Source organism: Silurus aristotelis (genome assembly GCF_946808225.1).
Source record: "Silurus aristotelis genome assembly, chromosome: 5".
In the NCBI taxonomy this organism is placed as follows: domain Eukaryota; kingdom Metazoa; phylum Chordata; class Actinopteri; order Siluriformes; family Siluridae; genus Silurus; species Silurus aristotelis.
This window is the reverse complement of record NC_139578.1, coordinates 9,530,735-9,546,151: the sequence shown is the minus strand read 5'-3', so window position 1 is coordinate 9,546,151 and position 15,417 is coordinate 9,530,735. Positions and strand designations below refer to the sequence as shown.

General features: G+C 41.3%; 2 protein-coding genes across 4 annotated transcripts in view; both read left to right on the top strand.

Annotated features, from left to right (window-relative positions):
• Positions 1–241: 241 nt before the first annotated feature.
• Positions 242–5,556, top strand: atpsckmt (fATP synthase c subunit lysine N-methyltransferase). Of its 2 annotated transcripts, none has more exons than XM_083542051.1 (4): positions 242–716; positions 2,028–2,231; positions 3,964–4,014; positions 4,389–5,556. In XM_083542051.1, exons 1-4 carry the CDS (start codon positions 447–449, stop codon positions 4,593–4,595), a joined length of 732 nt encoding a protein of 243 aa, XP_083398177.1. In that variant the 5' UTR covers positions 242–446; the 3' UTR covers positions 4,596–5,556. The 2 variants fall into 2 exon arrangements, with proteins under 2 accessions (XP_083398177.1, XP_083398178.1); XM_083542052.1 differs by having other exon boundaries at positions 245–716; positions 2,028–2,165.
• A 714-nt stretch (positions 5,557–6,270) lies between these two features.
• marchf6 (membrane-associated ring finger (C3HC4) 6) overlaps positions 6,271–15,417 on the top strand; it is a 28,615-nt gene continuing 19,468 nt past the window's right edge. Inside the window, exons 1-2 of one of the 2 annotated variants that reach the window (XM_083541977.1) lie at positions 6,271–6,620; positions 8,955–9,054. In XM_083541977.1, the coding sequence (XP_083398103.1) occupies positions 6,602–6,620; positions 8,955–9,054 (119 nt within the window). In that variant the 5' untranslated portion in view covers positions 6,271–6,601. The remainder of the gene's footprint in view (positions 6,621–8,954; positions 9,055–15,417) is intronic. The other variant, XM_083541978.1, reaches the window with a different exon arrangement.

Genomic DNA, 15,417 nt, shown 5'->3' with positions numbered 1-15,417 from the left:
CCGCATTAATTAACACTGTACATTAAAATACCATCGCGTGGGATTTGGTGCCACCACGTGGCCAATAAGAGGAACTTTTTACATTTCAAATAAAATTTTTCTTATACAAAGAATGAAGATTTTCTTTGCATCCAATAGCTGTCACACAACATGCACTATAATAACAAGAATGCTATTCTATATTATTTCTATTTTGTTGATCTTTAACGGTAAAGACTTATCCTTGTTCAACGCGGAACCAATGGTACAATCAGATGTAGCATATCGGGAGATATTTAGGCGCACACATCTTAGACTGGTGATTTTTTAAATTTCAGATCATAAAGCTTTATATCGTTTGTATCTCGTGTAAGTCATGTAGGCTATATTACTGTAAGATCTCTTAGAGACACTTAGTGCACTTAAGGAAGCCATTTGGAAAGTATCTGCTGACTCAATCAGAGGTCATGTCTGGATTCGAGGGTGACGGAGGGGCGGCTCAGGGGGAAAACAGGGACAGTAACTTTAGGAAACGTGTGGGGTTCATTGCCACCTGTGCGCTCGGAGGCTCGCTGGTCGCTCTATATGCGGTAACTGGACCTTTTATTGCTCCGGCGCTGAGGAAGATTTGTCTCCCGTTCGTCCCTGCGACAAACACACAGGTCAAAAATGTCCTCAGTGTCTTACAGTCAAGATCGGGGACCCTCGTGGACATTGGAAGTGGCGATGGACGGATAGTAAGTCATTTCCAATGTTGTTTTTACATGAGACACGCTTTGGGTTTGTTCCGTTCAGAAAATTTCTAGTGCGAATGATAGGGGTCCGATTCGATTCCTATTGAGACTGATCGTAGTCGGGTCCGATTCCAGATGAAACTGATCGGAGCTTGATCCGATTCATGATGAGACTGATCGGAGTCGGATCTGATTCCTAAAGAGTCTGATCCGATACTTGATGAAACTGATCGAAATCTGATTCAATTCTTGATTAAACTGATCAGAGTCTGATCCGATTCCTGATGCATCTGATTGGAGTAGGATCCGATTCCTAATGAGACTGATTGTTGTCGGATTCGAATCCCGATGAAACTGATTGGATTCAGGTCTGATCCTTAATGAGACTGATCGGAGTCGGATCCGATACTTGATATGCACCTGATCGGAGTCTGATCTGATTAAACGGATCGGAGTCTGATCCGATTCTTGATGAAACTGATCAAAGTCGGGTCCTATTCCAGATGAGACTGGTCAGATCCGATTCCTAATGATAATGATCGGAGTCTGATCCGATTCCTGATTAAACCGGTCGGAGTCGGATTCGAATTCCGATGAAACTGATTGGAGTCGGATCCGATTGCTGATGAAACTGAGCAGAGATGGATCCGATACTTGATTAAACTGATCGGAGTCTGATCTGATTCCTAATGAGACTGATCGGAGTCGGATCCAATTCCTGATGAGACTGGTCGTAGTCAACTCCAGTTCCTAAAGAGATTGTTTGGACTCGACTCTGATTTTGAATCGATTCCATAGTACCATATAGTTTACTACAGTGCACATCTGATACTTCAGCCTCAATCTTTCTACCAAATTATTCACAAGAATGCACAGATGACTGCATTATGGCACACAGACCATCCTGTTGGTCTGTACTGTATATAATCTTGTATATTCATTCATTCATCATTGCTCAGTAACTGCATAATCCTGGTCATTGGATCCAGAGCCTGTTCTGGTGACACCATGTGTACAGCAGTGATGTACCATCACAGCACACCACATACTGTACTTTTACACTTTTACCATAAAGATGTGTAAATGTTTTAAAGTGTTAACATTTCAACCTTCTTTCATGTTTTAGTTTACCTACAAATTGCAAAAGAAGACATTTAATCCCGGCTAGGGGTTTGTCATTTCATTATATGTCAAATGCATCACGTTGTTTCGAATGCCATTGTAAGAAAAAGTGTATCGTATGGTGCATAAAGATTTTACAAGCTGTAAAACGACTTTCCGTGCATGACCTTGCAGTCTTTCTGTCTGCCACAGGTGATCGCTGCAGCGAGAAAGGGTTTCAGGTCCGTGGGCTTTGAGCTGAATCCGTGGTTGGTGTGGTACTCCCGTTACAGAGCGTGGAGACAAGGGGTTCATCGACACACCTCTTTTTATATCTCGGACCTGTGGAAGGTAAAGCCAAGGATAAGAACAGAGCACATTTCGGGGTGTCTGGGGTTCTTCTATCTACATTTCCAGGTAGTCCCAGAGTGATGATGGAGATGCTTTACATTGACACTATTGTAACTAAATATCGTAAGTCCAGAAGTGGTCTAGCCCAGTGGTCCCCAACCCCTGGGCTGCGGACCGGCACCGGTCAATTGGTCAAAAGGCCGCTCCGTGAAAATATTGTCTGACATGAAACAGGTCCGTGGCGCAAAAAAGGTTGGGGACCACTGTTCTCGCCTACTCAGGAATCATTATGGGGTAGTATATGGGGTAGTATTCTATAATTTGTTAATTACAGTAACTTATTTAGCAAAACAGAGCAATTTACACTACCGTAACGTATAAACTGCAGTATATAAGTATGCAGCAAGGGGCGCGTGGAAGGGCGGAGCCAGATGTGCTCCGTTTCAGTGTTCGGAGATAAAAAGTAGTTACATTTGGTCTTTGATGCAACAAAACGCACGTACGCGCTTTAACACCGAAACAACCGAACTCGATATGAAATATCGTACGGAAATTAAAATGGCGCACGACAATTTGAAAAAAAGATTTTTTCTAATTATTATTTTGTATCGCTATCGTCATTGCAAGATCGAAAAATCGTGAGTCGATCCATCGTAACTCGAGGACCACCAACACTTTGCAAAATAGTCTTACAGTGATGACCACTGAGTTCAGTGTGTTTTAGACTGAGACACTTCCATTACAAGATGAATCAATAATCGCGACTCTCCAGCTCCCTTACCGAACGCTAGATTACCTGGGAACATTCCAGCGTCAATCAAGTCGAGCTTCTGTTGATGTATTTAACCCTATTGTACAGTTATTGTGAAACAGCGCCTCACAGTGGTGAAGAGAAAAGTTGATTGTGAAAACAAAGCTTTTCAAAACCGATGGGATTCTGAGTATATGTTTACTGACACTGCCGGTAAACACGTGTGTCTTATAATGTGGCTGTGATTAAGGAATTTAATCTAAGACGGAACTATGAGACAAAACATCAGGAGAAGCTGAAAAACCTGAATGCAGAGCAGAAGATACAGAAAGTAGGAGTTAAAGAAGAATCTGACATTTCAGCAGACGTTTTTCACCAGAGCAAAATCACAAAGTGAAGTTGGTGTGAAAACAGATCAAAATCAGAGTCACATCAGCAGGTTATTTACTGAGGGAGAGTTTCTAAGGAGCTGCATGATGAAGCTGTGAGACGTCTGGTGTTTGACAGGGGATATTTTTATGAAGAGCAAAATATTTTGCGTTTATTTAAAGTTTAAGATTATTTTTTATAAAATGGCATAAGAGTAAAGAAATCTGATTGTTTTAACATTAACTTAAAAGCACAATTTTTTATTTATTTTTCAGGTTTTTTTGTATAATTTTGACTGGATATATTTTTATGGAGAGCAAAATATTTTAAGTTATTTAAAGTTGAAGTTTATTTATTCTGGAATAATATTCCGGTATTTTTTAATTTGTATTTATGTAAAAAAACAACAACATTGTTTTAGTGTGTTCAATAAATGTTTATCCTTTTTGGCCCGTGACTAAAAGTGTGCTTTGAGTTTTTTGCCCCCTGTGCAATTGAGTTTGACCCCCCTGATCTAGCGAATAACAAACACGTCATTTGTTACGTTAATAAAGATAAACGGTTATTAACTAGGACGAAGCGTGTCGGCAGTTCAATGATGTTGAACCTCAGATTTATTCCGTTCAATTAACACTGAATGTATTACATTTATAAATGTATTATTTCTGTCTTTCATAGGTCAGTTTTTCCCAGTACTCTAATGTCATCATTTTTGGAGTTCCACAAATGGTAAGAATAAACTAATGTTTGAGTATTGATATTACTCAGCAGTAGTAAATAAGGGTGGAAAAAAAGTGAAAAAAATTCCATTCATATTCTGTGTAGAGTCATGTAGATAAGTTATCTGCTTCTGTTGGTTTGTACTGATGAAAACATAGCCGAGCAATTTGCATCTCAAATCCTAGTCAGTAGTCTTGTCAGTCTTGTAGCAAAATAAAGTGATTAGGTATGCAGCCAGAAAGAAAGTGTGGAGCCGACCAGAATCGCTCCTTTCCAATGTAAAAATTGGAACCCTGAGGAATTGTGGCCTTGCTGAGACTAAGAGACTGATTGATGGTAATTATAATCACAATCTGATTGTAATGATGATTGTGGACCCACAGATGGAGCAGCTGGAAGCTAAGCTTCAGATGGAGCTTCAGTCCTCAGCCCGAGTGGTGGCCTGCCGCTTCCCCTTTCCCACATGGACTCCTGATCACGTGACCGGAGAGGGAATTGACACAGTGTGGGTATACGATGCCAAGACTTTCAAATCTCACGCTTCAACGGCAAAGCTGCTGAACAACAGTGGAGACAAAAATCATCTATGACGATGTCAAAATGGAAGTTTTTATGCTAATTGGTGATTGAGATGTGTTGTTTATTCAGGTTTTCAATGCATAAAAATTGCAATAAAAATGTGGCTGCAAGCTATGGTATTATTTCTTTAACGAAAAACCAAAACTTGACTTTTTCTAATATCAAAATAGACACAATGTTAATAGATTAATGTTAAATTTAGTTTTCTGACAATGGAAATTCTTCAGGATATCATGCAACACGGGAGTAAATAAAAGGTTTGATGGAGGATAGTTGTTTATAGCTGCTGTAGTGTAAGTGATAGCAGGAATGATCTCTACACCATGAAATTAAACTTTAAATGGACAAAACGTACAACACAGTTCTTCATTAAATTAACAGTTGTTAGTGTTGGCAAATTGAGCGAGTCTATTCGAGCTATTCTGTGCATTAAACCTAAATAAACAAAATATGTAGTCACACGGTGTCTGACACGTTGGTAAATTCATATAAATCTCGTGTTAATTGTCTATATAAAATAAATTATCACAAACATTTGTGCTGTTACTCTGAAATACTGATATTTAGTAAAACAGCATTCTTGATCGTGTGAGATTGATTATTTCAGCATTTATCTGAAGGTCCAAATTTGAGGTTATTATAAATATACAAAAATGTATAAGTATAAATGACAATATCTGTAAATAAAAATTTTTGTTTATTAATTTATACGGGAAAATTTATTATTTACGTTTCCACAGTGAACAGAAATAGTTCCAGAAAAAGCGACACTCACATTATAGCCAACTGGTTAGCTGGCTAGATTATTTAAATTGATTTGTAAATTTCTATTCAAGGTGAATCTGATCAAATGGTCTTCCAGTGTTCATAATTTAAGTCTGAAGTTATATTCAGGAAAAATATACTGATTGTACATTACAACAACTTAATTTTTGTAATTGTATACTTTATTAAATACAATTTTGGACTGAACCTGTACTGTCCTGTTTTGTATACTATATGGACAAAAGTTTGTGGACACCCAACCATACGATCATGATGTTCTTTTTGAACGCCCTATTCCACATTTAGTCCCTATTTGCTGCTATAGTTCCCTCCACTCTTCTGGGAAGATGTGCCACTAGATTTTGGAGTGTGCTTGTGGAGATTTGTGTTTATTCAGCCACATGGGTATAAGTAAAATCAGGTACTGATGTAGTGTGAGCAGGTTGAGGTCAGACCTTTATAGCAGGCCCCTCAAGCACTTCCACTCAATCATGTAAACCATATGCTATTTAATTCGCTTGGCAACAAAAGGCAACATAGTACCTCTGACCTGGTATGAGGACGAAGGCCTTGAGAGGAACCAGAGTCAAAAAAGGAACCCATCCTTGTCTGGGTGTCACTGAATGTCTATTTATTCATTCTCTTTATTGATCTGGCTTTGTGCTTAGCAGCATTGTCATGCTGGAGCAGGTTTCAAGTGTGTCTTAATGGTTACTGATCAGAAGGTCAGGGGTTCAAAAGCCCTGGTATCACCAATATGCCTCTCTTGGGTCCCCAATGGGCTTATGTGCTCCTAGCTTCCTAACATCGCTCGGATATGCAAAGAAAGAATTTCACTGTGGTGGGTATGTCTGTGTTTCTTTTTATTTATTTTTTTTCTTTTACATGGGTGAAAATGATGGACCTGGCAACCCCGATCTCGTGCGTCATCGTGTGTCGTGTATGCGTTACAGTGAAATGTGTGCGTGCAGCCTGTAAAGGCCGCTGTTGGGCTCCTTAACTGTTTGTAGCGCGGTGATGGAGGCAGTAACGTGTTGTCGACTTGTAATAGGAAGCTTGACATCTTACTGAACACACACTTTGCCGGTGTTCTGAGGGGGTGACAAGCACATAAAAGCCCCCGGTGCTCGGCTGCTGTTCTACGCCAAATGTTTTGCTTTAAATGGTAGCGGAATCTGCGAGCCGCCGTCGCCGCTCCACGGGCTTTATGCTTTGACCGAAGCGGAACAGTGCGTCACGGAGTAGCTACAAGATGGACACTGGAGAAGAAGGTACAGTCCTCGAGAACACCTTTAACCTAGTGGGAAATATATCTAAAGAAATAAACTGCATCCCGCTGCTCTAATCGGTTTGTTGGATTTCTAAAACAACAAACAAACAACTAAATAAACCCCCAGCACTCGTTAATGTCCGTGTGTGGCCCGGACTTTGCTACCTCTGGTTATGCTAGGTTAGCTGGCTTAGCTAGCATGCGAGGAGGTCTATGTGGGGCCCTACATTATTGACCTGTTCGAGCTTTTTCCTCTTTCCCTCATTTCCGCTAAGAGTTATTCGCCTATGTTTCAAATGTTATTTTGCTCATATGTTATAATGGGAGTTTAGCTAGCTAGCTAGTTAGTTAACCGAGTACCAACGACGGTCGGGTATTAAAAACGTGCCCCCAGCCTTCTAGAAACTTCGCCTAAGTAATTGAGTTTCTTTCACACCCACACACAAACACACACCACCAATACAACTCACATCATATATTTATTTTTACCATGAATTATGCTCAGGAGACACCGTCAACTCATTCGTTGCTAGGTGACGATATTAATTAGTTAACATGTAAACGATGCCTATCATTTCAATGATAGATAGATAGATAGATAACTTGACATTGCACAGTACTACAGGTACACTGCAAACTGACAATTGCAGATAAATATGTAACTGTATGTACAACATGCAGTGTGTGTGTGTGTATGTATATGTATGTATATGTACAGTAAATAAATATAAAGGCTCTGGGCAGTGTAAACAAATGTGCAGAAGCTGATCGACAAATATAAAAGCTTTGCACACTTATAAATGAAGAAGCAGGTGAGCAAGTACCATGTACACACCTAATATTATAATAGTGCAAGATGTGTTTCTTCCTCTGTTCCTTTTTCTGTCATCAGGATCATCCATCTAAATACCCCCCTGTCTTCTACATCTGCCTCTTTCAAACCCCATCACCACATCCATAAACTTCCTCTTTGGTCTTCCTCTTTTCCTCCTTCCTTCCGGCTCCATCCTCAGCATTCTCCTACTGATATACCCCATATCCCTCCTCTGTACATGTCCGAACCATCTCAATCTCGTGTGCATACATTTACTGACTTATAAAAGTTATTCACCGTGTCCAAGCGATGTAGAGTTTGGAGTTCTCAAGGCTGATGGTTGATGGAAAAAAGCTGGCTCTGAACCAACTGGTTGTGGTGTGTTTGTTCCTGTGTCTCCTTCTTGATGGAGGGAGGTTGAACAGTTTGTGACCGGGAGGTATGGAGTCCTTGATGATGCGTGCTCTGCATAAACAGCTGTGGTGCAGGTGCTCAGTGGAAGGTAGTGGTGGTGCCAGTAATGCGTTGGGGGGTTTTGACCACCCTTTGTAGAGCTTTTTGTTCACAGACGGTGGAGCTGATATACCACATTGTGATTGATCAGCACCTTCTAACAAGTCAGATTCGAGAATGGACTGTGGTTCAAAGCCCTTCATCATAACAATCAGTTAGTTTTATTGGCCAAGTTTGCCAGAACATAGTTCTGTTCCCAGTTTAGAGAAAACCAATAGTGCCCGGGTGACCTTCAGGTGACCTTCAGGAACAGTGTTGAAACAAGACATACAGACATGTTTTTACTACCGTATGTCCAAGCATAGAAAACAGTACACAGTTGGTTAAAGAAGCATATTGCGCACGCATTTCATTCACTTGGATCTTTTACACGTTTATATACAATATATATTATATGAACAAATCCACATGCACTAACACAAATCTTCTCTACTGGTTCGGTGCTGCAGCGTCACAACAGGTCGCGCACGTGCACGTGATATCGTGCCCTGGTTAGTTTCTTGTGTGGTTTCACTTTTTGTCAATTTATGTTGTCTTGTGCAGGACCTTGGTCCTACAGAAATGCTGTTTCATTTTACTATGAACTGTCCATTGTTGGAAAGACAAAGAAGCCGACTTGACTTGACCGCTCACGTGTATCTGTAGGATACGCTGCCGAACTGTGCGTAGAACATCCCATACGTCTGGATTTTAGACTCATATGACAACTGATTTGCTGGTTAATTCTGAAGTCATCGCTGAGCAATGATTGGAAAGGTAGAAACGTGAAAGGATGCACGTCAACCATCATTTAGTACGACCGGGCCACAGGTTGCGTTTTCATCAAATGGAACATGCGAAGAGACGTGAGATAATGTACTGTGACGTTGCCATAGTATTGTCCTGTAATCAGTCATATTTAACATCTAATAAAGGGTTCCCTCTAATGAATGTGAAGAACAGCAGTGTTAAATCTGTTAGTGTCAGTTATTGCTGCAGGTTAATTCTCTGATCTTTTCTGCTCTGCAGCTGATATATGTCGAGTGTGTCGTTCTGAGGGAACTCAGGACAAACCCCTCTACCATCCTTGTGTCTGCACTGGAAGTATTAAATTCATTCACCAAGAATGGTAAGTACTGTGAGTTCAGGCGTTACTGTATAAGTATAATGAATCAAGCTTGACCTTCTCAGCTCATTGTTGTGCTCTGTGTTTATGCTTTCAGTTTTCAGGACACAATATAATACCTAGTCTTTATTCTCTGTCCACAATGAGAAAATGGCTTGGTGAATTCAATACCTGAATTTTTTGCATTTAAAGGCTGAGCCATTATTTGCATATTAGTAGTGTTTTTTTTTTTTGGGGGGGTGTTACATGAACCTGCAGATATCAGGATACACGCTTGCGTTTGGTTTTCTTCCTCACAATCCCAAAAACTAAAAGATAACAAAAATCTAACTAAACCATCAAATTAAAAAATTAACTTTTATAATAATAAAACTTTTTTGAATTGTAATTAATTTATTTTTTTAATGAATCTTTTTTTATTATTTATTTATTTTCCCCTTTAAAAAATAAATAAATAAATAAATATGACTTTGACTTCACCTGTGCTTTACCAAACTCTTCTTCATTTAAACAGAGAATAGAGACGTGTCTCCAAATTTTAGTTATTGAAAGAAATTATAACAACCGAAATGAATTAAAAGCATTTTAAAAGATGCAGTTGAGTTTTATACACTAAGTGTTAAATTCTGCAGCATGAGGGTTGGCAGAATCAATAGTAGTCCTTCATACTATAAATGTAGGAAAATGTAGGATGCTTCAGAGACCAGGACCAATAACAGCTGCAATCAAACATGGAAGACACGCATCTGGTTACAGAGTGCTGTTGTGGATTGTGTAAACTAGTATAAAAAAACAACTGTAGGTTTAAATGAGGTGAATATTAAAAGAGGAACACAAATTAAAACATGTACAATAGGGACAAAAGTATTGTCATATGTGGTTCCTCCTCAAACTGTTACCCCAAAGTTGTAGGCACAATTGTGTAGAATGTTACCTTTATTTGGACAAGGAGACCCAAAAGTCAGCTACATGAAGATATGCTTTACATACAGTACAGACCAAAAGTTTGGACACCTCATTCAAAGAGTTTTCTTCATTTTCATGACTATGAAAATTGTAGATTCACACTGAAGGCATCAAAACTATGAATTAACATGTGGATTTATATACATAACAAAAAAGTGTGAAACAACTGAAAAATGTCATATTCTAGGTTCTTCAAAGTAGCCACCTTTTGCTTTGATTACTGCTTTGCACACTCTTGGTATTCTCTTGATGAGCTTTAAGAGGTAGTCACCTGAAATGGTCTTCCAACAGTCTTGAAGGAGTTCCCAGAGATGCTTGGCACTTGTTGGCCCTTTTGCCTTCTCTCTGCGGTCCAGCTCACCCCAAACCATCTCGATTGGGTTCAGGTCCGGTGACTGTGGAGGCCAGGTCATCTGGCACAGCACCCCATCACTCTCCTTCTTGGTCAAATAGCCCTTACACAGCCTGGAGGTGTGTTTGGGGTCATTTTCCTGTTGAAAAATAAATGATGGTCTAACTAAACGCAAACCGGATGGAATAGCATGCCGCTGCAAGATGCTGTGGTAGCCATGCTGGTTCAGTATACCTTCAATTTTAAATAAATCCCCAACAGTGTCACCAGCAAAGCACCCCCACACCATCACGCCTCCTCCTCCATGCTTCACGGTGGGAACCAGGCATGTAGAGTCCATCCGTTCACCTTTTCTGCGTCGCACAAAGACACGGTGGTTGGAACCAAAGATCTCAAATTTGGACTCATCAGACCAAAGCACAGATTTCCACTGGTCTAATGTCCATTAATTTTGTTCTTTAGCCCAAACAAGTCTCTTCTGCTTGTTGCCTTTCTTTAGCAGTGGTTTCCTAGCAGATATTCTACCATGAAGGCCTGATTCACACAGTCTCCTCTTAACAGTTGTTGTAGAGATGTGTCTGCTGCTAGTACTCTGTGTGCCATTGACCTGGTCTCTAATCTGAGCTGCTGTTAACCTGCGATTTCTGAGGCTGGTGACTCGGATGAACTTATCCTCCGCAGCAGAGGTGATTTTTGGTCTTCCTTTCCTGGGGCGGTCCGCATGTGAGCCAGTTTCTTTGTAGTGCTTGATGGTTTTTGTGAGTGCACATGGGGACACTTTCAAAGTTTTCCCAATTTTTCGGACTGACTGACCATCATTTCTTAAAGTAATGATGGCCACTCGTTTTTCTGTACTTAGCTGCTTTTTTCTTGCCATAATACAAATTCTAACAGTCTATTCAGTAGGACTATCAGCTGTGTATCCACCTGACTTCTGCACAACACAACTGATGGTCCCAACCCTATTCATAAGGCAAGAAATCACACTTATTAAACCTGACAGGGCACACCTGTGAAGTGAAAACCATTTCAGGTGACTACCTCTTGAAGCTCATCAAGAGAATGCCAAGTGTGTGCAAAGCAGTAATCAAAGCAAAAGGTGGCTACTTTGAAGAACCTAGAATATGACATTTTTCAGTTTTTTCACACTTTTTTGTTATGTATATAATTCCATATATAATTCCACATGTTAATTCATAGTTTTGATGCCTTCAGTGTGACTCTACAATTTTCATAGTCATAAAAATTAAGAGAACTCTTTGAATGAGAAGGTGTGTCCAAACTTTTGGTCTGTACTGTAGGTTGGAGTGGAAGATCTTGAGTGGCCTGCTATGACCTAAAACCTAATAAATTAGAACACTGACTGCCTCTTCATCCTCCATCAGTACCTGACTTTACTAACACCTTTGCAGCTAAATGAACACAAAGCACACTCCAACATCCAGAGGAACACCTTCCCAGAAGAGTGGAGGTCATTATAACAGCAATTGTGGAATAAATGTGGAACGTTTGAAAAGCAAATACAAATCTTTGGGTCAGGTGACCACAAACTTTTACCCATATAGTGTAAATCAAAGATTTAATAATCCAATAAATATATAAAAAGCACACAGGATGGATTGTAACACTGTGTAAACCACCACCAACACTCCAACGAAAAAAAAAGAGGAAAAAAAAGGGGCAGCACAGCAATCTTTATTGCTGCTTTACTATAACGTGGCCATAGTACAATGAGTTTCAAAATGTCTCGTTATAGCGTTTGATTATTTACTAGCAAATGGCTGCAGGGTCACTGGGTTCTTCTTAAGCATGTAACAGTGCTATTACCCAGAATGCGTCACTAGTGGGGGCGAAAACAGGGAGGGTTTTGACTGCCAACCTGCACAGCTCATGTGTAATTGAGCATGTGGCTTTTGCCTGCACAATTTTTTTGCCCTGTAAAATAAATGTGTAATAACGCAATTGTTCATTAGTTAATTGTTTTCCCATTTTGTCAGAGGGAAACAATTTTCCCACACTATCCCAGTTCTTTCAGTTTATATAGTATATTAATTCTAATTGAACAACTACCATTAATTCATGTATACAGTAATACACAGATTTCTGTCCTTTGTCTGCCTGTACAGTAAAAATGATTGAAGGTTATAGCTATTTAGCCTGACCCACTTTACTGCAGCAGCTGTGTGTGTGTGTGGCAGTGTGACAATGGGATTGGTATTTCTTGGTATTTGGGATGAGTCTGGCTCAGTAATGGGGCAGGGTAAAACAGTAAACAGGTTGCTACGACACACAGGGTGTTATAATCTCTAAAGATCATCCATCCGAACCAACTCGGCCCTCGCCAACAAAGCTTCGGGAAACAAATAACTTCTTCTTCTTCTTCTTTTTCTTTCGGCTGCTTCCATTAGGGGTCGCCACAGCGGATCATCCGTCTCCATACCACCCTGTCCTCTACATCTGCCTCTTTTACACCAACTACCTGCATGTCTTCCCTCACCACATCCATGAACCTCCTCCTTGGTCTTCCTCTTTTCCTCCTCCCTGGTGGCTCCATCCTCAGCATTCTCCTACCGATATAATTCATGTCCCTCCTCTGCACATGTCCAAACCATCTCAATCTCGCCTCCCTCACCTTGTCACCAAAACGTCCAACATGCGCTGTTCCTCTAATAAACTTATTTCTAATCTTGTCCATCCTCATCACTCCCAACGAAAACCTCAACATCTTCAGCTCTGCTACCTCCAGCTCCGCCTCCTGCCTTTTACTCAATGCCACTGTCTCTAATCCATACAACATCGCAGGTCTCACCACAGTCCTATAAACTTTTCCTTTCATTCTTGCAGATACTCTACTATCACAAATCACTCCTGTCACTCTTCTCCACCCACTCCACCCTGCCTGCACTCTTTTCTTCACTTCCCTAACACACTCTCCATTACTTTGCACTGTTGACCCCAGGTACCTTAACTTCTCCACCTTCTTCACCTCTTCTTCCTGTAACCGCACCCCTCCACTGCCCTCCCTCTCATTTACGCACATATACTCTGTCTTACTCCTACTGACTTTCATTCTCCTCCTCTCCAGCGCGTACCTCCACCTCTCCAGGCTCTTCTCAACCTGCTCACTACTCTCACCACAAATCACAATATCATCCGCAAACATCATAGTCCAGGGAGACTCCTGTCTGACCTTGTCCGTCAACCTGTCCATCACCACTGCAAACAAGAAAGGGCTCAGGGCCGATCCTTGATGCAGTCCAACCTTCACCTTGAACCAGTCTGTCGTTCCTACTGCACACTTCACTGCTGTCACACTGTCCTCATACATGTCCTGCACCACCCTCACATACTTCTCTGACACACCTGACTTCCTCATACAATACCACAACTCCTCTCTCGGCACCCTGTCGTACGCTTTCTCTAAATCCACAAATACACAATGCAGCTCCTTCTGTCCTTCTCTATACTTCTCCATCAACGTTCTCAAAGCAAATAAGGCATCTGTGGTGCTCTTCCTCGGCATGAAACCATACTGTTGCTCACAGATGGTCACCTCTTCTCTCAGCCTGGCTTCCACTACTCTTTCCCATAACTTCATGGTGTGGCTGATCAACTTTATTCCCCTGTAGTTACTGCAGGTCTGCACATCTCCCTTATGCTTAAAGATCGGTACCAGCACACTCCTTCTCCATTCCTCAGGCTTCCTCTCACCTTCCAAAATCTTGTTAAACAATCTGGTTAAAAACTCCACTGCCATCTCTCCTAAACATCTCCACGCTTCTACCGGTATGTCATCTGGTCCAACCGACTTTCCACTCTTCATCCTCTTAATCGCTGCTCTCACTTCCTCCTTACTAATCCTATCCACTTCCTGCTTTACTAACTCCACATCATCCCACCTTCTCTCTCTCTCATTTTCCTCGTTCATCAGCTGCTCAAAATACTCCCTCCATCTTCTCAACACACTCTCCTCACTAGTCAACACATTTCCATCTCCATCCTTTATTGCTCTAACTTGCAACACATCCTTCCCAGCTCGATCTCTCTGCCGGGCCAATCGGTACAAATCCTTTTCTCCTTCCTTAGTGTTCAACCTCTCATACAGCTCCTCGTATGCCTTTTCCTTGGCTTTCGCCACATCCCTCTTTACCTGCTGCCGCATCTCCTTGTACTCCTGCCTACTTTTCTCATCACCCTGTCGATCCCACTTCTGTTTTGTTAACCTCTTTCCCCTTATGCTCCCCTGCACTTCCTCATTCCACCACCACTTCTCCTTGTCTTCCTTTCTATTTCCAGATGTCACACCAAGTACCTTTCTAGCTGCCTCCCTCATCACTCCTGCGGTAGTTTCCCAATCATTCAGCACCTCTTCACCACCACCGAGCCTCTGTCTGACCTCTTCCCTGAACCTCACACTACAGTCTTCCTCCTTCAGTTTCCACCATCTTATTCTTCTTTCAGTCCTTACTCTCCTCCTCTTCTTCTTTGCCTCCAAAACCATCCTACAGACCACCATCCGATGCTGTCTAGCTACACTGTCCCCTGCCAGCACCTTACAGTCTCCAATCTCCTTCACGTTGCATCTCCTACATAGAACATAGTCCACCCGTGTGCACCTTCCTCCACTCTTATACGTCACCCTATGATCCTCCTTCTTCTTGAAATAAGTGTTCACCACTGCCATTTCCATCCTTTTAGCAAAATCTACCACCATCTGCCCTTCCACATTTCTCTCCTTTAGGCCATACCTACCCATAACCTTCTCATCAACTCTGTTCCCCTCACCTACATGTCCATTAAAGTCTGCCCCAATCAACAATCGTTCATTTCTAGGGACACCATCTACCACTTCATCTAATTCACTCCAGAATCTTTCCTTCTCCTCCATCTCACAGCTGACTTGTGGAGCATAGGCACTGATGACATTTATCATCATCACTTCAACTTCCACCTTCACGATCATCACCCTATCAGAAACTCTCTTCACCTCCACTACACTCTTACTGTACGCTTCCTTCAGAATCACCCCTACACCATTTCTCTTTCCA

What these genes read in the sequence shown, in the direction of transcription:
- atpsckmt (XM_083542051.1), top strand. Translation starts at nt 447, where the DNA reads ATGTCTGGATTCGAGGGTGACGGAGGGGCGGCTCAGGGGGAAAACAGG. An exon ending in TCTTCTATCTACATTTCCAG is followed by an intron (nt 2,232 to 3,963) that starts GTAGTCCCAGAG and finishes TGTCTTTCATAG; the next exon opens with GTCAGTTTTTCCCAGTACTC. An exon ending in TTTTTGGAGTTCCACAAATG is followed by an intron (nt 4,015 to 4,388) that starts GTAAGAATAAAC and finishes GTGGACCCACAG; the next exon opens with ATGGAGCAGCTGGAAGCTAA.